At 48.6% G+C, this 24,096-nt stretch overlaps 1 protein-coding gene across 5 annotated transcripts in view; it reads left to right on the top strand.

Annotated features, from left to right (window-relative positions):
• The window catches only part of LOC135234787 (plasma membrane calcium-transporting ATPase 3), a 58,340-nt gene that overhangs the window by 12,588 nt on the left and 21,656 nt on the right, over positions 1-24,096 (top strand). For 3 of the 5 annotated variants that reach the window (XM_064299721.1, XM_064299716.1, XM_064299718.1), the window contains exons 3-19: positions 4,858-5,055; positions 5,726-5,983; positions 6,099-6,224; positions 6,559-6,684; positions 9,185-9,253; positions 10,511-10,552; positions 11,029-11,193; positions 11,852-12,066; positions 14,217-14,459; positions 17,944-18,185; positions 18,506-18,740; positions 18,996-19,175; positions 19,974-20,061; positions 20,774-20,880; positions 21,652-21,843; positions 23,153-23,366; positions 23,510-23,721. In XM_064299721.1, the coding sequence (XP_064155791.1) occupies positions 4,858-5,055; positions 5,726-5,983; positions 6,099-6,224; positions 6,559-6,684; positions 9,185-9,253; positions 10,511-10,552; positions 11,029-11,193; positions 11,852-12,066; positions 14,217-14,459; positions 17,944-18,185; positions 18,506-18,740; positions 18,996-19,175; positions 19,974-20,061; positions 20,774-20,880; positions 21,652-21,843; positions 23,153-23,366; positions 23,510-23,721 (2,912 nt within the window). The remainder of the gene's footprint in view (positions 1-4,857; positions 5,056-5,725; positions 5,984-6,098; positions 6,225-6,558; positions 6,685-9,184; positions 9,254-10,510; positions 10,553-11,028; positions 11,194-11,851; positions 12,067-14,216; positions 14,460-17,943; positions 18,186-18,505; positions 18,741-18,995; positions 19,176-19,973; positions 20,062-20,773; positions 20,881-21,651; positions 21,844-23,152; positions 23,367-23,509; positions 23,722-24,096) is intronic. The other 2 variants (XM_064299717.1, XM_064299720.1) reach the window with 1 other exon arrangement.

The raw sequence follows: 24,096 nt of genomic DNA, 5'->3' as shown, positions 1-24,096 counted from the left end.
TCCCTTAATAAACACGTCCCTTCTCTCTGACTCCCTCAGTGAGCACTTCCCATAGCTCTGTGACTCTGTCAGTAAACAGCCCAAATCTGTGACTCTGTCAGTAAACAGCCCAATTCTGTGACTCAACCAGAGAACACACCCCCTTTGTGTGTCCGCACCAGAAACCATATGTCATGCCAACCTTAAGCCCAGCAGAGAAAGAGTTCAAGTATTTTTATTTTTTGACATAATACTTGATGTGAAAGTGAAAGTATTTTCAAAAATAGGATGTATTTTATCGGTATTGAATGTCTATTGTAGTGTGGGTTTCAGCATAGTAGAATATAGGGTTCCAGAGGCCTGAGACTCATGTCATCTATAGGGGGCAAAAATTTATTAATATAAGGATATGAGGCTTTATTCTTCAAAGAAAATAAGAGAAAGAAGTCAGTATTTCACCAGTACAGAAACCAAATACTGCTGACAAAGAGCAGGATGGGGAGAGAGAGAGAGAGAGAGAGAGGGAGGGAGAGAGAGAGAGAGAGAGAGAGAGAGAGAGAGGGAGAGAGAGATTGCCGCATTGTCAAGGACACACCAAGGGGAGAAGGAGAGAGAGAATGAGAGAACTCTAGAGATAGGAGAGAGAGAGCAAGAAATAACATTACAGAGGCAGAGCAATGGGGAGGGAAAGACAGAGAGAGAGAGAGAGAGAGGGGGGGGAGAGAGAGAGCTCTGAGGGAAGTGATCGAGCACAGTGTTGGGTCTTTCAGTCCTTTTTCCTACAGAGAGGCACCTGCCGATGGTAGGATTCCCCTCCCCCCCACCACCGCTCCTGTTTCCTGTTACACAAGCCCGAAAACTCTGCCGGGCGTGAGCGTTCGGGCTGCCTCCGCTGGAAAGATCACGTTGAGTCCTAGATTCGCCCGCGGACTCTGGGAGCGCGGCGCGTGACGCAGGCCCGGGCGTAGTAGCGGCGATGTCTCTGTTTCAGCATCTCGCCCTCCGTGTGCGTGCGACTCCTCTCCACTCCCCAGATCCCTCTCTGCGATTTCAGCAGCGTCCAATCGGCGCGACCAATCAGCGCGGGCCGCGTGGTACCGGTGACATATTTCAGCGAGTAAAAAAACGACAGGAAGTTGAGTTTAACACTCATTGTGCTTGACTCCTTCATCGCCATGGCAACTGCAAGCTTGCAAGCTGACACAATGAGGACCAGGCTGCTGTTCTTTTATTTTTTTTCTTTTTTCTTTTCTGTTCGGAAATATTTCTGCTTTCATCCTTCATTTCCTCCTCTTCCTCTTCCTCTTCTTTAAAACGCAGACTCTCCACCTTTTGACAGAAATCACTAGAAACCTATTTTTGGCTGTACATTGAAATGCTAATACAGTGCAGTATTAAAATTCATCAGCAGTAATGATTGCACAGAATGTGTCATAATGCTGAGGCATTCTATGATATGAAAGAGATGTGAAATGACGGATTGAGACGATGCATCGGAGGGGATGGAGCGATGTGGGCACTTATCTGGGCAAGCAGTAAAAGGAAGAAACAGAAACGAAAACAAAGAATGGACAACAAGAAATAAATGCCCAGCAGAGGACGGAGAGTGAGAAGGGTGGAGATGGATAGAGGGAGAAGGAAGAATGAAAGACAGAGAGAGAGAAAAAGCGAATGAGATGCAGAGAAAGTGTTGTCGGTGACAGCAGGTGAAGTTTGGCAGGAGGACGTGTGGAGTGTGTGACAGTCTGGTTGAGTTTCAGTGCCAGAGCTGTGGCCCCACAGAGAGATAGACACATACTGATGCAGCCATCTGCACACACACACACACACACACCCACACACACACACACACTCAGATACACACACACACATGCACAAACACACACTCACACACACAAGCGCACACACATGTACACACACATACAGACACAAACACACACACACACAGACACGCACAGACACACACACGCACACACACACACACTTACATACACACACACGTACACACACATACAGACACACACACACACACACACACTTACATACACACACACGTACACACACATACAGACATACACACACACAGACACGCACACACACACAGACACACACACACACACACACTCACACACACACATATGCACAAACACACACTCACACACACACGCACACACACACACATGCACAAACACACACTCACACACACACGCGCACACACATGTACACACATACAGACACACACAGACACGCACAGACACACACACGCACACACACTCACGTACACATACATACACACACAGTCACAAACACAAACACACACACACTCACATACACACACACATGCACACATGCATGCAGACACATGCACACATACATACACACACACACACAACACACATACACAAGCATGCACACATGCACACACACACACACACACACACACACACAAATTCATGCACGCCAGGGGCCTAAGCGTATCCAGGTGGATCACAGGCCTACCCAATCAAATGGCAATAATGAAATATGCCTTTTTGTTTGTTTTAATTTGCATCTTTTAAGATAATGAATTTGATTGGTTTTCGGTGCCTGTCATCATTGTATTGTGGGCAGTTAAAACTGTGGGATATTGAGAAAGTTCCTGCACATGGTTAGAATGAGGAGTGGCGTAGTTGTCTTCTGAGTAAATAAGAGCATTCCGAATTAGTTTGAGATATGTTACCTCCTCCGCAGCAAGACGTCAACGGTAGGCCAGAATTATGTAGCTGCAGTTTTCATGCCTGCTGAGGCAATCTTACTGTGACGTGGTCTCTGAAGGGGCTGTCTCATACGTTGGCAGGGCGTTTATGTTCCCCACTAGAGATGTTGTCAGTGAAAAATCTAGTATGTTTACAAAGATTGTCGGCCTTTAAAAGTTGCATGGCTGACGACTTTCTGGCTGTGGCAGGGCACGCTACGTTCGAGGGTTTTTAAGTTTGCTGGTCTTGTTTTCCCCGTTTACTTTGTCGTGTATGTCCCAGCCATTAGATTTTAATTTGGTTATTTCCTCTTAATCAGGGTTAATACGTTGTGCCTGTCGCAAGCGGACACAGCTTTTTTGGGGGGGGGGGGGGCGTCTATGTGAAGCCTGGGCTCTCCTTGTCGCAAACTTGGTCTTGCTGTAATATTGATTTTAAAACGAAAAACACATTTCCATAATCGTTTTTTGTACTACCATAAGGCAGTAGAGTTGGAATAGTTGGGACGATGACCACAATACCTTTAGGAATACATGTCACATGATAGCTCCAAAAAACGCTGTGGAAAGGTTATGCAAGCCTGCCCAAAATGTCTTTTTTTGCCTACGCCACTACGCACACATGTACACACACACAGATACACACCTCACACAAACACATATTCACGCACACACACATGCACACACATGCGCATACACGCACACACACACATGTACATGCACACACACACACATACACGTGCGCACATACACGTACACGCACAAGCACGCACACATGCACACACACACACACACCTCACACACACACACATACACACACACGTGCGCATACACGCACACACACACACACACACACACATTTCAGCATTGTTCCCATCACTCACACTGTGTCCATCCATACATCTGTCAGTCATGCTCAAATGTGCCGAATGTGCCAGTTGTTGGAGCAGTTGTTTGCAGTAGATGGTGCCTTATATTAGTATTTTTAATTAAATGAAATTATTATGACAACTACTTTAGCACACATTCCTATCCCTGAATCATACTGATTTTTTATCAATTTATGCAATTCAGACGAAGTAGCTCACTTAAGAGAACCACAGCTGTGGCACAGCTGGGATTTAAACCTCCAGCCTCTGTAGAAACCAACAGTGCACTGGCCTGAGATGTAGTTTGCTTCAAGAACACTGGTATGGGATGTAATGGTCGCTATGGGAGCCCTGGTGTGAGATGCAGTGGTCGCTATGGGAACCCTGGTGTGAGATGCAGTGGCTGCTATGGGAACCATGGTGTGAGATGCAGTGGTCACTATGGGAACCCTGGTGTGAGATGCAGTGGTCGCTATGGGAACCCTGGTGTGAGATGCAGTGGTCGCTATGGGAACCCTGGTGTGAGATGCAGTGATTGCTATGGGAACCCTGGTATGAGATGCAGTGGTCGCTATGGGAACCCTGGTGTGACATGCAGTGGTCACTATGGGAAACCCTGGTGTGGGATGTAGTGGTCACTATGAGAACCCTGGTGTGAGATGCAGTGGCCGCTATGGGAACCCTGGTGTGAGATGCAGTGGTCTCTATGGGAACCCTGGTGTGAGATGCAGTGGTCGCAATGGGAACCCTGGTGTGATATGCAGTGGTCGCTATGGGAACCCTGGTGTGAGATGCAGTGGTTGCAATCAGAACCCTAGTGGGGAATGCAGTGGTCGCTGTGGGAACCCTAGTGTGACATGCTGTGATCACTATGGGAACCCTGGTGTGGGATGTAGTGGTCGCTATGGGAACCCTGGTGTGAGATGCAGTGGCCGCTATGGGAACCCTGGTGTGGGATGTAGTGGTCGCTGTGGGAACCCTGGTGTGAGATGCAGTGATTGCTATGGGAACCCTGGTGTGAGATGCAGTGGTCGCTATGGGAACCCTGGTGTGACATGCAGTGGTCACTATGGGAACCCTGGTGTGGGATGTAGTGGTCGCTATGGGAACCCTGGTGTGAGATGCAGTGGCCGCTATGGGAACCCTGGTGTGACATGCAGTGGTCACTATGGGAAACCCTGGTGTGGGATGTAGTGGTCGCTATGGGAACCCTGGTGTGAGATGCAGTGGTCGCTATGGGAACGGTGATTCAGATGGGTCGCTCTCCCTCGGCAGGTCTGTCCGATAACCCAGCAGACCTGGAGAAGCGGGGGGAGGTGTTTGGGCAGAACTTCATCCCCCCGAAGCAGCCCAAGACCTTCCTGCAGCTGGTGTGGGAAGCCCTGCAGGACGTAACGCTCATCATCCTGGAGATCGCTGCCATCATCTCCCTCGGGCTGTCCTTCTACCAGCCCCCAGGGGAGGAGAGCGAAGGTGAGGAGAGAGGGAGGGAGGGAGGGAGGGAGGGAGGGAGGGATCGCGATTTGGGAGAGAGGGAAGAATAGAGACGTGGAGGGAGGGAAAGATTGGGAGGGAGAGACAGACAGTGTCAGCTTACTCTTTTTATGATCAAATGTTTTGTTACTATTTATCTCATATTTGATGTACTACAAAATATGTTGGGTAGTGTTTAGTGAATTTGCATGTGCATAATGTAACTGAACTGAGCTGCACAGAAAGGGAGAGAGAACGATAAGTTGAGTGGCCTGCCAGGTCGTGTAGTGGAAGGCCTCAACTCTGGGAATTTTAAAGACCAGGCTTGATACGGTACTGGATCCTATCTAGTTTGCAGGTAAACGGTGAGCACTAGGTACCCTTTAGTGGTAGGAAAATGGCAAGCATTGTTGGGCTGAATGGCCTGTTCTCCTTCTCATGTTATTTTATGTTATGTCAGGAAAATGAGAGAAATCAATCACCGCTGGAATATACATTCCTCTGCTGTGAAAACTCTCTCTGGACCTGCCACCCCAAAATTCTCCTTTCCTCTCTTTCTGGTCCCTGTTCAACCTGTCAACCTGTCAACCTGTCAACCTGTCGACCTTCCAAACCCGTTCTGAACCCGTCGCCCCCTGCCCACCCCCCCCCCCCCCCGCCCGACCCCCAGGCTGTGGGAAAGGAAGTGCAGGAGCCGAGGACGAGGGCGAGGCCGAGGCGGGGTGGATCGAGGGCGCGGCCATCCTGCTGTCCGTCATCTGCGTCGTCCTGGTGACGGCCTTCAACGACTGGAGCAAGGAGAAGCAGTTCCGCGGGCTGCAGAGCCGCATCGAGCAGGAGCAGCGCTTCACCGTGGTGCGCAACGGCAGCGTCATCCAGATCCCCGTGGCCGAGATCGTGGTGGGAGACGTGGCGCAGGTCAAATACGGTCAGCACCCCCCCCCACTGCCTTCCTTTACCGCACGGCACTAACCCTGACCCTAACCCTAACTCTCACCGCACCCGCGCCGGCCGGAACTCATCCTGCTCTCCTCCCCGACCAGGCGACCTCCTGCCAGCAGATGGCATACTGATCCAGGGAAACGACCTGAAGATCGACGAGAGCTCGCTGACCGGAGAGTCTGACCACGTGCGCAAGTCTGCCGACAAGGACCCCATGCTGCTGTCCGGTGAGCAGGGGCACCACCGGGGGGAGAGGGGAGGAGGTGGGCGGTTAAGATGATTTTAAGGGCCCTGACGGACAGGGGCCCTCAAAAAGATATGAGAATGTAGGATTTTCTGGGGTAGTGGGGCCCAATGTGAGATCTTTTTATGGGACCCAATCTCTGGTGTCACCAGTGTGCGTGTGTGTGTGTGAGCGCCTGTCTGCGTGTGTGTGTGTGTGTGTGTCGGTGAGCATGTCGGCGTGTGCGAGTGCATTATGGGAAAGTGAGGCTCTGTGTGTGTAACCTCTCTCTCTCTATTTGTCTCTCTGTCTCTCTCTCTCTGTCTCTCTCTTTCCAGGCACGCACGTGATGGAGGGGTCAGGGAAGATGCTGGTCACTGCTGTAGGAGTGAACTCTCAGACCGGAATCATCTTCACCCTGCTGGGAGCCGGAGAGGGAGAAGAGGAGAAGAAGGAAAAGAAAGGTAAGAGACAAGGCAGAGGAAGGCAGAAAGCCGGGGAGCAGAGGGAGAGAGGGAGATAGAGAGGGAGAAAGAGAGAGTAAGAGAAGGAGGGTGAGAGAAACACAAGAAGGACAGAGAAAAGCTTGGTCTTGTTCTAATGTTCAACACTGAGACATACAGAGAGACACTGTCCCCCAGACCACAGTACCTGCAGAGATGTTTACTTCAGTTCCATGCATGGACTGGTGGTGTGGTGTGGGGTGTGTCCTGTGTGGGGTGCATGTGTGTGCATGTGTGTGTGTGTGTGTGTGTGTGAGAGAGTTGTGCGTATGTGTATGTGGGTGAGTGTGTGTGTCCCTACGCGTGTGTGCATGTGTGTGTGTGTGTGAGAGTTGTGCGTATGTGTATGTGGGTGAGTGTGTGTGTACTACGCGTGTGTGCAGTGTGTGGTGTGTGTGGGTTGAGATGTGTGTGTGTTTATTGTTGTGTGTGTGTATGTGTGCTGCGTGCGGGAGCTATGTAACTGTAATAAGAGGGTTAAAGATTGAGTGTTCAGCACCTCGGATGCACCCGCTGACGAACTATGAAAGGAGGTCTGGTGACACACACACACCACGCACACTACACCACACACACACACATGCCACACAAGCCCACCACACACACTCACGCACTCACACACACACACACAAACATGCACGGACGCTTACACACACACACGCACGCGCACACGCACACACACACACACACACACACACACACGCACGCACAAGCACACACACACTCACGCACTCACACACACACAAACATGCACGGACGCTTACACACACACACGCACGCACGCACACACACACACACACACATGAACGCACAAGCACACACGCACTCACACACATACACACAAACATGCACGGACGCTTACACACACATGCACGCACGCACTCACGCACACGCTCACACACACACAGAGTTCACACACACACACGCATACAGTTCCCACACATGCACACACACACACACACACACACACACGCATACAGTTCACACATGTCCACACGCATCCACACACACACACACACACACAAATTCACATACACAACCACCCAAACACACACACGCAGCCACACACACATATAAATACACACACACAACCACCCAAACACACCCCAACACTCACACACCCACACACACACACACACACAACCTCCCAAAAACACACACGTATCCACACACACAAATTCATATACACAACCACCCAAACACACGCACGTATCCACACACGCATACACACACACACACAACCTCCCAAACACACAGACACACACACATACAAATACACACACACAACCACCTGACACACCCCAACACTCACACACCCACACACACACACACACACAACCTCCCAAACACACACACACACACACACACAGCCACCCAAACACACACACACACATCCCAATACTCACACACCCACACACACACACACACATCCCAACACTCACAGACCCACACACACACACACACACACATCCCAACACTCACAGACCCACACACACACACACACATACAAATACACAGGAGTTGTGTGAGAAAGCTTAGAGCAGGAGCCCTGCGTGAGTGCGGACCCCACACCATACTGGAGACGCAGGAGCGGAACACACAACCCCTCGCTCATGACTTATTCAGCTCTTTTTCTGTGCCTGGAAGAGCCGTCGCTGTGCAGTGTTTTAGCCCACAGGCGAGTCTGCAGAGAGACATTCATTATTAATGGGAGAGAGAGCTGGGGGCAGCGGGGAGGGCATCTGACGACTGTATGACAGTTACAGGAATATGCACGTGCCTGTGCTTGTGTGTGTGTGTGTGTGTGCGTGCGTGTGAGTGTGTGTGTGTATGTGTGTGTGTGTGTGCGTGTGCGTTTATGTGTGTGTGTGTATGTGTGTGCGTGCGTGTGTGTGTGAGAGTGTGTGTGAGTGTGTGTGTGTATGTGTGTGTGTGTGCGTTTATGTGTGTGTGTGTGTGTGCGTGTCTGTACGTCTGCGTGTGTGCATGCATGAGCGTGTGTGTGGGGATAGCCAGGAAGTGTAAGAGAGACAGAAACAGGCCGTCTTTCACACTCATTCCTGCTCAGGCCTCCCAATAGGTGTGTTAAACTTCCGCTCACTTAAACTGCAGGATCCTTTCCAGGGTATTTAAAACTCCCATTTAAAACTGGCCTTGCTGAAAATAAGCATCCCATATCTATGCTTACTGGAGAAGTGAATCTGTGGTGATAAATCTGACCACCGGATCGCTTGGTCTGCCCTTAAAAACTCAGCTTTGGTGCGCTTTTCGAAACCTCACTTTCATTCTTCGGTTTGATGTTTTTTCTTTGTTTGTTTCTGATATTCTTTCTGTTTCCTTTTTTTGTCTCACCCCCTTTTTTCTTAAATATCCATTATTGCCCCTGCTTCCAACCCCCAACCCCCATTTTCTCTGAAACATCCCTTATTGCCCCTGCCCCTGACCCCCAACCCTCCAATAGAGGGCAGTAGTATCACTTCTGCCCTTCCAGCTCCTGCAATTGAGACAAAACAGAGACACGTCACCAATGGTAGGTGCACCCCCTCTCCTCACACAGAGCCCCTACCTGCCTCCAGGGTGGTTGTCATGGCTCACTGACTGCTAACTGATGGTAACGAGACTGTCATCTCAGGCTGACTGACTGGCATTAACCTGAGATTGATTACACTCTGATGGACTGATAACCTGAGACTGGCATACTGAGACTGGCATTAACCTGGGACTGGCATTAATCTGAGACTGGCATTAACCTGAGACTAGCATTAAACTGAGACTGGCATTAGCCCGAGACTGGCATTAATATGAGACTGGCATTAATCTGACTTTAGCATTAACCTGAGATTGGCATGAATCTGAGACTGGCATTAGCCTGAGACTGGCATTAGCCTTAGACTGGCATTAATCTGAGACTGGCATTAACCTGAGACTGGAATTAACCTGAGTTTAGCATTAACCTGAGACTGGCATTGACCTGAGACTGGCATTAACCTGAGACTGGCATTAGCCTGAGACTGGCATGAACCTGAGACTGGAATTAATCTGAGACTGACATTAGCCTTAGACTGGCATTAATTTGAGACTGGCATTAATCTGAGACTAGCATTAACCTGAGACTGGCATTAACCTGAGACTGGCATTAACCTGAGACTGGCATTAACCTGAGACTGGCATTAACCTGAGACTGGCATTAACCTGAGACTGGCATTAACCTGAGACTGGCATTAACCTGAGACTGGCATTAATCTGAGACTGGCATTGACCTGAGGCTGGCAATAATCTGAGACTGGCATTAATCTGAGACTGGCATTGACCTGAGACTGGCATTAATCTGAGGCACCAGTTTTCCGGTGCCTTTCGGTTCCAGCCACGCAACACTGCTGAGGTACTGCTGGGAACGGAACCAAACCAGATCCAAAAGGACAGATATGGTGACACAAGGTCAATGGCAGTGATAGTTACTGTTATGATTGTTATGGTTTTAGTCACACAGTACGACGTGTGTGATCTGCGTTATATGGACACTGCGGCCTCTCGGGATTGTAACGGGCAGTTTGCGCATATTCATTTACTTTCACGCCATTAGTGCTGTGTCCTTGGGCTCTTTCACACATTCTTTATTTTTCTCTCTCTTTCTCTCTCTCCCTTTCTTTTTCTCTCTCCCTCTCTTTCACTCTCCCCCTCTTTTTCTCTCTCCCTCTCTCTCTCCCTCTCTTTTTCTCTCTCTCTCTCTCTCTCTCTCTCTCACTTTCTCTTGCTCTCCCTCTCTCTCCCTCACACACCCCCACAGGAAAGCAGCAGGATGGATCAGTGGAAAACAGCCAGAACAAAGGTAAGAGCTAAGAGAGGAGAGGTAGATGCGCTGTAATGACGTTAAATGATTAAATGATGGAGTGAGGGAAAGGAAGTGGACAGAAAGAGAGAGCTAGAGAGAGAGAGGAAGAAAGGAAATGTTGTTTGTGAGTTGAGCACTAGGAAGGGTGTGGGTCTCTGACTTGTACACACAACCACACGGATTTGTTCGTGCATATACATCATGCATACAGTGTGTGTGTACTTGAGATGTGCTGTCTGTTAAACGTTTCTCCTTATAGAAATTAAAGAAGAAAATGGCTGCATATTTTTTTGGAGGGCTGCATTTTTTACAGTCTGTACAACCATCATAGTGCCTCCAGTCTCTCATCGGCATACTGCTATTCAAAAACAAACGATGTGACAGTATTATTGACTATATGTATCCCCAAACTCTTTCCTGTCTTTCGTGGTTTTACCGTTCTGACTGACCTCCCCTCGGGGCCTACCCCCCAGCCAAGAAGCAGGACGGGGCGGTTGCCATGGAGATGCAGCCGCTGAAGAGTGCAGAAGGTGGAGAGGTGGAGGAGAGAGAGAAGAAGAAAACAAACGTGCCCAAAAAGGAGAAGTCTGTGCTGCAGGGCAAACTCACCAAACTGGCCGTTCAGATCGGGAAAGCAGGTTAGACTGTGAGTGTGTGAGTATGAGTGTGTGTCTGTGTGTGGAGTGTGCGCGAGTGTGTGTGTGTGTGTCTCTGTGCGTTGGTGTGTGTGTGTCTGTGTGTATGTGCGTGAGTGCATGCGTGAGTGTGTGTGTGTGAGTGAGTGTGTGTGTGGTATGCCTCTGTGAGTGAGTGTGTGTGTGTTTGAGTGAGTGTGTGTGTGTGTGTGCGTGTATATGTGTGTGTGTGTGTGTGTGTGTGTGTGTGTGCCTCTGTGAGTGCGTCTGTGTGTATGCCTCTGTGTGTGTGTTTGTGTGTGTGTGTGTGTTTTGGTGTTGTAGTGAGTGTGTGTGTATGCCTCTGTGTGTGTGTATGCCTGTGTGTGTGTGTTTGAGTGAGTGTGTGTGCCTCTGTGTGTGTGTGTGTGTGTGTGTGTGTGTGTGTGTGTGTGTGTGTGCCTCTGTGAGTGAGTGTGTGTGTATGCCTCTGTGTGTGTGTTTGTGTGTGTGTGTGCCTCTGTGTGTGTGAGTGTGTGTGTATGCCTCTGTGTGTGTGTTTGTGTGTGTGTGTGTGCCTCTGTGAGTGAGTGTGTGTGTATGCCTCTGTGTGTGTGTTTGTGTGTGTGTGTGTGCCTCTGTGTGTGTGAGTGTGTGTGACTATGTCCCTACTGTTCTGCAGGTCTGGTGATGTCGGCCATCACAGTGATTATCCTGGTGCTGTATTTCGTGATTGAGACCTTCGTGATTGAAGGGCGTGTTTGGCTGACAGAGTGCACACCTGTGTATGTGCAGTATTTCGTCAAGTTCTTCATCATCGGTGTCACCGTGCTGGTGGTGGCTGTCCCTGAAGGTCTTCCTCTGGCAGTTACCATCTCTCTGGCCTACTCTGTAAAGGTGAGCAGAGCTTTGAGAAAGAGAGCACAACTTCGCGAAGGTTGGTAGAGTTACAAAGGTGAGCAAACATTTCCGAAGGCCAGCCAAACTTTATAAAGGTGAGCAGAGCTCTATATATGTTAGAGCTTTATAAAGGTGAGCAGAGCTTTATACGTGTTAGAGCTTTATAAAGGTGAGCAGAGCTTTATACAGGTTAGAGCTTTATAAAGGTGAGCAGAGTTTTATACTGTACATGTTAGAGCTTTATAAAGGTGAGCAGAGTTTTATACTGTACATGTTAGAGCTTTATAAAGGTGAGCAGAGCTTTATACTGTACATGTTAGAGCTTTATAAAGGTGAGCAGAGCTTTATACTGTACATGTTAGAGCTTTATAAAGGTGAGCAGAGCTTTATACTGGTTAGAGCTTTATAAAGATGAGCAGAGCTTTATACAGGTTAAAGCTTTATAAAGGTGAGCAGAGCTTTATACTGTACATGTTAGAGCTTTATAAAGGTGAGCAGAGCTTTATACAGGTTAGAGCTTTATAAAGGTGAGCAGAGCTTTATACTGTATATGTTAGAGCTTTATAAAGGTGGGCAGAGCTTTATACTGTATATGTTAAAGCTTTATAAAGATGAGCAGAGCTTTATACAGGTTAGAGCTTTATAAAGGTGAGCAGAGCTTTATACAGGTTAGAGCTTTATAAAGGTGAGCAGAGCTTTATACTGGTTAGAGCTTTATAAAGATGAGCAGAGCTTTATACTGGTTAGAGCTTTATAAAGATGAGCAGAGCTTTATACTGGTTAGAGCTTTATAAAGATGAGCAGAGCTTTATACTGGTTAGAGCTTTATAAAGGTGAGCAGAGCTTTATACTGTACATGTTAGAGCTTTATAAAGGTGAGCAGAGTTTTATACTGTACATGTTAGAGCTTTATAAAGGTGAGCAGAGCTTTATACATGTTAGAGCTTTATAAAGGTGAGCAGAGTTTTATACTGTACATGTTAGAGCTTTATAAAGGTGAGCAGAGCTTTATACTGTACATGTTAGAGCTTTATAAAGGTGAGCAGAGTTTTATACTGTACATGTTAGAGCTTTATAAAGGTGAGCAGAGCTTTATACAGGTTAGAGCTTTATGAAGGTGAGCAGAGCTTTATACTGTACATGTTAGAGCTTTATAAAGGTGAGCAGAGTTTTATACAGGTTAGAGCTTTATAAAGGTGAGCAGAGCTTTATACAGGTTAGAGCTTTATAAAGGTGAGCAGAGTTTTATACATGTTAGAGCTTTATAAAGGTGAGCAGAGCTTTATACTGTACATGTTAGAGCTTTATAAAGGTGAGCAGAGCTTTATACTGTACATGTTAGAGCTTTATAAAGGTGAGCAGAGTTTTATACATGTTAGAGCTTTATAAAGGTGAGCAGAGCTTTATACTGTACATGTTAGAGCTTTATAGAGGTGAGCAGAGCTTTATACTGTACATGTTAGAGCTTTATAAAGATGAGCAGAGCTTTGTACAGGTTAGAGATGTATAAAGGTGAGCAGAGCTTTATACAGGTTAGAGCTTTATAAAGGTGAGCAGAGTTTTATACATGTTAGAGCTTTATAAAGGTGAGCAGAGCTTTATACTGTACATGTTAGAGCTTTATAAAGGTGAGCAGAGCTTTATACATGTTAGAGCTTTATAAAGGTGAGCAGAGCTTTATACATGTTAGAGCTTTATAAAGGTGAGCAGAGCTTTATACAAGTTAGAGCTTTATAAAGGTGAGCAGAGCTTTATACTGTACATGTTAAAGCTTTATAAAGGTGAGCAGAGCTTTATACTGTACATGTTAGAGCTTTATAAAGATGAGCAGAGCTTTGTACAGGTTAGAGATGTATAAAGGTGAGCAGAGCTTTATACAGGTTAGAGCTTTATGAAGGTGAGCAGAGCTTTATACGTTAGAGCTTTATAAGGGTGAGCAGAGTTTCATAAAGATGTTTTAGGTGAGGAACTCATCTCGTTCAGCTATCTGTTCATTCAGCGCTAAAGTTATCAGGTCTGACGAGCCATGGATATCATTAATGATCGCATTTGCGATCGTGATCGTAATCATAATCGTGTATAACAGCAATAACGACGGTAGTGCAGAGCCCCCAGATCACCCGCTCGTCGTCGCTCCTCTTCTTCAGAAAATGATGAAGGACAACAACCTGGTGAGGCACCTGGACGCCTGCGAGACCATGGGCAACGCCACGGCCATCTGCTCCGACAAGACGGGCACCCTCACCACCAACCGCATGACGGTGGTGCAGACGTACCTGGGCGACCAGCACTTCCGCGAGGTGCCCGACGCCGGCCAGGTCAACGCCAAGATCCTGGAGCTGCTCGTCAGCGCCATCGCCGTCAACAGCGCCTACACCTCCAAGATCATGGTGCGTTCCCCCGCGGCGCTCGGCAGTCCCCCTGCCCGTCCCCGCCCAGCCTCCTCCGGCTCTCTCCGCGGCGTTCTGCGGGGGCGTTAGCACGCGTCTGAAACGGGTCCCCGCCGTGGGGGTGGTGGTGGTGGTGCTTGTGGTTTTAGTTGAGGTTTCCCAAAAACTAAAAAAAATGTCAAAATCTGTGCCCTCTTACAACTTCAGGCCTACAGGTTTGAGGCAGGATGTAGAGTTATAAAACTATGTCTGATAGGGATGCACAGTGATATCAGGGCTGTATTGTATCAGCCAATTACAGCGTTAAGCGAACCCGTCGGCGTCGCCCCGATGCCATTATGGCGTAAAGCAAACCCGTCGGCGTCGCCCCGATGCCATTATGGCGTAAAGCGAACCCGTCGGCGACGCCCCGATGCCATTATGGCGTAAAGCAAACCCGTCGGCGTCGCCCCGATGCCATTATGGCGTAAAGCGAACCCGTCGGCGTCGCCCCGATGCCATTATGGCGTAAAGCGAACCCGTCGGCGTCGCCCCGATGCCATTATGGCGTAAAGCGAACCCGTCGGCGTCGCCCCGATGCCATTATGGCGTAAAGCGAACCCGTCGGCGTCGCCCCGATGCCATTATGGCGTAAAGCGAACCCGTCGGCGTCGCCCCGATGCCATTATGGCGTAAAGCGAACCCGTCGGCGTCGCCCCGATGCCATTATGGCGTAAAGCGAACCCGTCGGCGTCGCCCCGATGCCATTATGGCGTAAAGCGAACCCGTCGGCGTCGCCCGATGCCATTATGGCGTAAAGCGAACCCGTCGGCGTCGCCCGATGCCATTATGGCGTAAAGCAAACCCGTCGGCGTCGCCCCGATGCCATTATGGCGTAAAGCGAACCCGTCGGCGTCGCCCCGATGCCATTATGGCGTAAAGCGAACCCGTCGGCGTCGCCCCGATGCCATTACGGGGCGAAGCAGCGTGTGCCCCAGCGTCGGCCCGTTTCATGCGCCCAGCGATGCTGCAGATTCAGGGGAAATGTCACGCTCTAAAATTAGCCTAATCATAATCATCTGAGCATCTTTTATTTATTATTTATTTTTAATGCATCATTTTTACCGGTCAGACTCATGAGCTGAGCTATGCAGGGTCTGAGTAGCTCTCTGGGCTCTGCTTCATAATAAAGTCAGCATGTGGAAATGTTCTGTTTTTTTTAATAATAATAAATAAAAAAAATGTGTTAAATTTTTTCTTTATAAGTTGACATCTGTGCTGATCTGCCTCTCCCATGGATGTGGAAGCTTGGTTTCAATTTGCATTTGTGCTGTAAAACAGGGCAGCATCTGCATAGCTCAATATTGACAGACAAATGTTGGCACTGATGTTGGCCCAGAATGTCCAGATTGCGCATCCCTAATGTCTGAATTGAGTTGCTTTAAATGGGTTTGCTGAAAAACTTGGTGCTTTTTGATTTGCAGCATGAGCATAGTTCAGCAGAGTACACTGACCGCTGATATTGAGATGTCCCTCCCGTTGGCTAATTAGCAGGCTAACTTTGAAGTACTGAAGCTGTATAAGCCTGTATAGCAAAGGTTAGCTTATTTACTGTTCCTGAAACGGGGCGACATAGCTCAGGAGGTAAGAGTGGTTGTCTGGCAGTCGGAGGGTTGCCGGTTCGATCCGCGCCCTGGGCGTGTCGAAGTGTCCCTGAGCAAGACACCTAACCCCTAACTGCTCTGGTGAATGAGAGGCATCAATTGTAAAGCGCTTTGGATAAATGTGGTCCATTTGAAACAGACCCAGTATAAAAAAATAAATTGTGTGTCAGCTAATGTTAACATCACAGCCGGTGACCACTGTATTTTCAATAAGGGTTAGAAAGACTTCAAATCAGCTTTGTGGCTAAGTTAGCTACCAAGCTAGCAAATTTTATCTGATGGATTTATCTAGTCACATGATAAGACAGCTTGCTAGCCAACTATGGAAGAGATTAGCTACTTTGGTAGCTTGCTTTAAGCTGTGAAACAATAGGGAATGCTTAAAGGCTAGACATTAACATTACACAGCTAGAGTTCATCGTCCAGCAACAGGACAGAGCTCATGTTCCTGCATTCTGCAATATCTACAACAAAACATATATAAATATAACAAAGGGCTTCCTGTATGAGACCAGTACAGTACTGGCTGGTAGCTCCGTAGGGCAATGCACAGTTGGTGATTGCGTTACCCAGGGTATGGGAAGGTCTGCCGAATGTAAGGCACAAAAACAGTGGACTCAAAAAATCTTCTGAAATACTTTAGATGACCAAAAGTATCTGGACACCCCTTGGTCTGAGCCTGTTTTTCATAGTTTGGACTCGGCCCCTTAATTCCAGTGAAGGCAAATTCTAATGCACTGACATTCCAACTTTATGGCAATAGTTTGGGAAAGGCCCTTTCTTGTTTCAGCATGACAATGCATCCAGGCATACGGTGAGATCCACTTAGAAATGGTTTTGTTGAGATTGCACAGAGCCCTGACCTCAACCCCATCCAACACCTTTGGGATCAATTGGAAAGCCAACTGTGAGCCAAGCCTAATCTCCCAATCAGTTTCCTGACCTCACTAATGCCCTTCTGGCTGAATGGAAGCAAATCCCTGCAGCAATACCCCAACATCTAGTATAAAACCTTCCCAGGAGAGTGGAGGTTGTTATAGCAGCAAAGAGTGGATCAACTCCATATTAATGGCCATAGTTTTGGACGAGGTGTTGGATGTCTGGTGTCCACACACTTTTGGCCACGTAGTGAATCTGTATACACGATCTGCTGGTGCTGAAGGGAAATCAATAATGTTACCGAGTCCCAACAAAAAGTACAGAGTCTCTGAATTAGAAGGCCTGTAAAATGAGAACGGGAGGCGGCTTTGCAGCTTCGACAAACAGTTTGTTGTGGGAAAAACAGTCTCCAGACATCCCTTTGCGAACACTCACAGCGATAGCTAAACCTTGCTGAACTTTGACCTGCTGGGTTTTCATTAGAATTCCCTCCTCCTGTGGAAAAAAAGCAGGAGGATGCCTGTGTCTGCCTCTTTGTTGGAACGGAGCCTTATGAAGTGCGCTGTTCCGTAGGCAGTGAGCTGTTCGGCTGCACGTCCTGCAATGGGAGATAATGGGCTGCAGTGCTGCACAGTGGAGTCACCTTGGCTGAATCTGTCTTACAGGACGGATCAGAGCCGAACGCTTCTGCGGCGCTACTTCCATGTGCTGCTATGCACAAGCCATGCAGAGCATTCAGTCAACTTGTTTTCTGTAACTCCTCTTATTGATTGTTCATTTTTCTCTTTGCTTCCTCTGAAGGTGGACATGTACTCATCACTCCTTTCAAATGAACTTAGATAGAAAAAATAGAAGAAAAGAAACCCTCACAATTCTCATTGTCTTCCTCTCTCATCTCATTCCCCTTCTCCTCTTATTGTGGTTGGTTTTTGCCCGGTCCCGCCCCTCTTCCTGGCCTCCAGCCCCCGGAGAAAGAGGGCGGTTTGCCCAAGCAGGTGGGCAACAAGACGGAGTGTTCCCTGCTGGGCTTCGTGCTCGACCTGGGGAGGGACTACGCGACCGTCAGGGAGCAGATCCCCGAGGAGAAGCTGTACAAGGTCTACACCTTCAACTCCGTCCGCAAGTCCATGAGCACCGTGCTGCAGCTGCCCGACCGGTCCTTCCGCCTCTACAGCAAGGGCGCCTCTGAGATCCTGCTGAAGAAGTGAGCGTGTGTGTGTGTGTGTGTGTGTGTGTGAGTGTGTGTGTGTGTGTGTGTGCGTGTGTGTGTGTGCGTGTGTGTGTGTGCATGTGTGTGCATGTGTGTGTGTGCGCGTGTGTGCGCGTGTGTGTGTGTGTGTGTGAGCATGTGTGGTGTGTGTGGTGCGTGTGTGTGTGTGTGTGCATGTTGGGATGGAAGATCTGTTAAGCTTCCTTATTTGATTCTTCAAACACGGTGGTTGAAATCTGAGAGCAGCATCAGGGTGTGGGTGTATTACTGTGGTGATGAGTGTGCACGTTCCCGCCCCCCCCCCCTGCTCTCAGGTGCTCCTCCATCTTGGCATCCGGCGGCGAGCCTCGTGGCTTCCGGAACCGGGACCGAGAGGAGATGGTGAAGAAGGTGATCGAGCCCATGGCGTGCGACGGCCTGCGGACCATCTGCATCGCGTACCGCGACCTCCCCGCCTGCCCCGAGCCCGACTGGGAAAACGAGGCCGAGATCGTCAGCGACCTCATCTGCATCACCGTGGTCGGCATAGAGGACCCCGTTCGGCCAGAGGTGCGAGGGAGGAGCGCTCCCGGGGGCGGGGACGGGGTCTGGGACAGGGGTCTGGGGTTCAAATGCGCTTACACACGGTGGCCAGGGTGTGCTTTATGGAGTGCCAGCACAGCTGAAGAATGCGTTTATGAGCGAGCAGGATGTTGTGGGGGGGTGGGCGTGTACTGTGTACTGCGGGATGGGGTGTGCGGTATGTGAGGAGGACTCAGGACAGCCTGTATAGGCACGTGAACAGGCCGCTCTGCTGCCCCCTAGGTCCCGGAGGCCATTCGGAAATGCCAACGGGCAGGAATCACCGTGCGCATGGTCACAGGGGACAACATCAACACGGCACGCGCCATCGCCGCCAAGTGCGGCATCATACAGCCGGGAGACGACTTCCTGTGTCTGGAGGGGAAGGACTTCAACCGACGAATCAGGAACGAGAAGGGAGAGGTGTGTTTCAGATGCGATGTACCCGTGAAACGACAGTAGCTTTCTGTATTGCCCAACTGACACTTCTGTCACATTACGCTAATGCATAATCACATTTAAAAGCAGAACTATTTTCTTTGCTAGATTTTTGCCAGAAACAAACATTTTCAAAACTCCAAGCCAAAATCAATTGAAAGTTAATGTGCCCAATAGAATGCTGTATTTAATAGAATATTGTTTTTGATAGTATGTTGTGTTTACTAGAATGTTGTGTTTAATAGAATGCTGTGTTTAATAGAATGCTGTTTAATAGAAAATTGTTTTTGATAGTATGTTGTGTTTACTACATTACATTACATTACAGGCATTTAGCAGACACTCTTATCCAGAGCGACTTACACAACTTTTTACATAGCATTTTACATTGTATCCATTTATACAGCTGGATATATACTGAAGCAATTTCGGTTAAGTACCTTGCTCAAGGGTACAACGGCAGTGTCCTACCCGGGAATCGAACCTGCGACCTTTCGGTTACAAGTCTAGTTCCCTACCCACTGTGCTACACTCCGTCCTTACAGTCCGTACACTAGTACACTCCGTTTACTAGAATGTTGTGTTTAATAGAATGTTGTGTTTAATGGAATGTTGTGTTTAATAGAATGTTGTGTTTAATGGAATGTTGTGTTTAATATAATAGTGTGTTTAATAGAATGTTGTGTTTAATAGAATTCTGTTTAATAGAAAATTGTGTTTGGTAGAATGTTGTGTTTAATTGCTTGATAAAGTGTGTGACGGCAGTGTGATCTTCCCTGACAGATCGAGCAGGAGAGGATCGATAAGATCTGGCCCAAACTGCGAGTCCTGGCCCGATCCTCCCCCACAGACAAGCACACCCTGGTGAAAGGTGAGTCATGTGATGTGCTCACAGACAGGCACACCCTGGTGAATGGTGGCAGTGTGCTCAGGTAACGCTAGCTGTGCAGGTGGCAGTGTGCTCAGGTAACGCTGGCCATGCAGGTAGCAGTGTGCTCAGGTAACGCTGGCTGTGCAGGTGGCAGTGTGCTCAGGTAATGCTGGCTGTGCAGGTGGCAGTGTGCTCAGGTAATCGTGCTCAGTAACCTGGCTTGCAGGTGGCAGTGTGCTCAGGTAACGCTGGCTGTGCAGGTGGCAGTGTGCTCAGGTAAGCTGGCTGTGCAGGTGGCAGTGTGCTCAGGTAACGCTGGCTGTGCAGGTGGCAGCGTGCTCAGGTAACGCTGGCTGTGCAGGTGGCAGCGTGCTCAGGTAACGCTGGCTGTGCAGGTGGCAGTGTGCTCAGGTAACGCTGGCCGTGCAGGTGGCAGTGTGCTCAGGTAACGCTGGCCGTGCAGGTGGCAGTGTGCTCAGGTAACGCTGGCCGTGCAGGTGGCAGTGTGCTCAGGTAACGCTGGCCGTGCAGGTGGCAGTGTGCTCAGGTAACGCTGGCCGTGCAGGTGGCTAGGTACGTGCTCAGGTAACACTGGCCGTGCAGGTGGCAGTGTGCTCAGGTGACGCTGGCCGTGCAGGTGGCAGTGTGCTCAGGTAACGCTGGCTGTGCAGGTGGCAGTGTGCTCAGGTAATGCCCGCTGTGCCCTCCCTAGGCATCATCGACAGCACCATCGTGGAGCAGCGCCAGGTGGTGGCAGTGACGGGAGACGGGACCAACGACGGACCGGCGTTGAAGAAGGCCGATGTCGGCTTTGCCATGGTGAGCGTCGCCTTCCGCTTATTACTCCTGCAAATAAAACCAAGCCTGTGATTCATTCGTATTAATACTTCGGTTCATTCTCGCTCTGTAATTAATGGATGCCCTTAATGCTAATATTTCTATGCTAACAGTGCAATTGGCACTAACGCTGTAATTTAAAATGATTAATTATTTAATTAGTACGAATACCACTACGACAATGAGGATGAGATGATGATAAAGATGATGATGATGATGATGATTGCTTTGTTAGCATTGGTGGTAATTATTGTGGTGCCAACACACAATAAGTATCAATTGATAAACATTGCCCTGTAATTCTTATGAGCCTGATTAACCCTTTGAAGAACAGGCTTTTTGGAATGTTTTTTCAAAAGTTTTAAATCAGTGTTCTAGAACTCCATTGCTGTCAGTCACCAGTAATGATTGTTACATCAACACTAGAATATTCCATTCAACATTCTAACCACATATTTGTGATTTTACACCTTAAAGGGGTTAAATAGAAAATTAATGATTGACTGAGATTGTTGCCACAATTAATTGAATAATTGTTTCACTTTGAAATAGTAGCACCCCCAACTCTTTGGTGGTGGATGGGTGCGATATGTACGAGAGAGCAACCTGAGATTTTCTCCCTGTCTTTAAGAATGATTTTAATTGTGACAATTGTGCTGACGATGATGATGGTGATGGCAGTGATGATGGTAGGGAGGATGGCGGTGAGGATGAGCGTGAGGATGATGATGATCGCTTGTTTGTTCTTTTCAGGGCATTGCAGGCACAGATGTAGCGAAGGAGGCGTCTGACATCATCCTGACAGATGATAATTTCTCCAGCATCGTGAAGGCGGTGATGTGGGGGAGGAACGTGTACGACAGCATCTCCAAGTTCCTGCAGTTCCAGCTCACAGTCAACGTGGTGGCCGTGATCGTGGCCTTCACCGGAGCCTGCATCACGCAGGTCAGACTCTGAGCCAACCCTAACCCTAACCGCACACAGGTCAGACTCTGAGCTAACCCTAACCCTAACCTCACACAGGACTCTGAGCTAACCCTAACCGCACACAGGTCAGACTCTGAGCCAACCCTAACCCTAACTGCACACAGGTCAGACTCTGAGCCAACCCTAACCCTAACCGCACACAGGTCAGAATCTGAGCCAACCCTAACCCTAACCACATGCAGGTCAGACTCTGAGCTAACCCTAACCCTAACCGCACACAGGTCAGACTCTAAACAACCCTAACCCTAACCGCACACAGGTCAGACTCTGAGCCAACCCTAACCCTAACCACACACAGGTCAGACTCTGAGCCAACCCTAACCCTAACCACACGCAGGTCAGACTCTGAGCTAACCCTAACCTTAACCGCACACAGGTCAGGGAGGGGGATGGGCAGAGCACGCAGTAAAATGACAGTTGGCCGTACGTCACTTAGACTTTTGAAACAAAAGGCAATGAATGCAAAGTATAGTGTGTTGCTTACAGAAATGAACAGCTAACGCAGACTCACGGTGTTCCAAGCAAACTATGGGGAGGCGACTGCTTCATGCAGGAGCTGGCGTTCCTTCAATGGCAGTTTCTTGCCTGATAAACAAGGTTTATGATTGTGGTTATTTATTGGCTCTCACAAACTTTTAAAACATTCGATTTCTGTCAACTGGGCCAATAATTATTGAGAAAAGGACGAAAGCAACTCTGCTGTCTCTCTGTGTTCGGAAAACCATATTATCTTGCAGTGTTATCAACACCCCATACTTCGTTAAATACAAAAAAATCTTTTGGGGCAAGGGCAAATATATTTGGGCAGACCGCTCAAATAAAGTAAATGTATGGGAACGCTGTAATGTATATAGTGTGTATGATGTATATTATAATGTCTCTGTGCAGGACTCCCATCTGAAGTGTGTACAGTGTGTAATATAGTGTGTATGATGTATATTATAATGTCTCTGTGCAGGACTCCATCTGAAGTGTGTACAGTGTGTAATATAGTGTGTATGATGTATATTATAATGTCTCTGTGCAGGACTCCCATCTGAAGTGTGTACAGTGTGTAATATAGTGTGTATGATGTATATTATAATGTCTCTGTGCAGGACTCCCATCTGAAGTGTGTACAGTGTGTAATATAGTGTGTATGATGTATATTATAATGTCTCTCTGTGCAGGACTCCCCTCTGAAGGCGGTGCAGATGCTGTGGGTATATACAGAGTGTATAGTGTATAATATAGTTTGTATGATATATATTATAATGTCTCTGTACAGGACTCCCCTCTGAAGGCGGTGCAGATGCTATGGGTGAACCTGATCATGGACACCTTCGCCTCTCTGGCTCTGGCCACAGAGCCGCCCACAGAGTCTCTGCTGCTGAGGAAGCCCTACGGCCGCAACAACCCCCTCATCTCCCTCACCATGATGAAGAACATCCTGGGCCACGCCGTCTACCAGCTCATCATCATCTTCACCCTGCTGTTCGTGGGTACGCTGCAGGGTGGGGGGCCTGCGGGGCCTCACACATGGGTTCCCGGGGTGGGTGGAAGGGGCGGGGCATTCCCACAGGGCATTTGACTGACAGGATGTTTGTGCATCCCCCCCCCTCCGTCTGTCCGCCCTCCGTCGCAGGAGAGAAGATCTTCGACATCGACAGCGGACGCAACGCCCCTCTTCACTCCCCGCCCTCCGAGCACTACACCATCATCTTCAACACCTTCGTCCTCATGCAGCTCTTCAACGAGATCAACGCCCGCAAGATCCACGGCGAGCGCAACGTCTTCGACGGGATCTTCTCCAACCCCATATTCTGCTCCATAGTGCTGGGGACCCTGATTGTGCAGGTGAGCCCGGGTGGAAGCGGCGCTCCTGTCCTCCCACCATTGCGCTCCCTTTCACCTCGCTGTGCTGCTGTGTCAAAGAGAAAGGAGGAGGGCTCATTTAAAAAATTGTATATTCAGAACTCCTGCCGAAGGAAGTGTGACCAACTTTCAGTTTTCACTTCCCTGTAAAAATGATTCATCAGAAAATAATGTAATCACCTGCCACATTTAGTTATGATGTACACTTTTGCAATAAGGCTGCCTTAGCTAAGTGAGTGCTGTAGGCCGGTCCCTCTTCTTTTGGTCGGGCATTATAAATGTGTGCACAGACTAAAAGCTCTGAGAGCAGTTCTGTCTGCCAGCCTGATGCATTTCCTGTTGGCTGGTGCTGGAGTT

The sequence above is a fragment of the Anguilla rostrata genome, chromosome 11 (assembly GCF_018555375.3).
Source record: "Anguilla rostrata isolate EN2019 chromosome 11, ASM1855537v3, whole genome shotgun sequence".
NCBI classification, from domain to species: Eukaryota; Metazoa; Chordata; class Actinopteri; order Anguilliformes; family Anguillidae; genus Anguilla; species Anguilla rostrata.
This window is presented reverse-complemented; position numbering and strand designations above follow the sequence as displayed.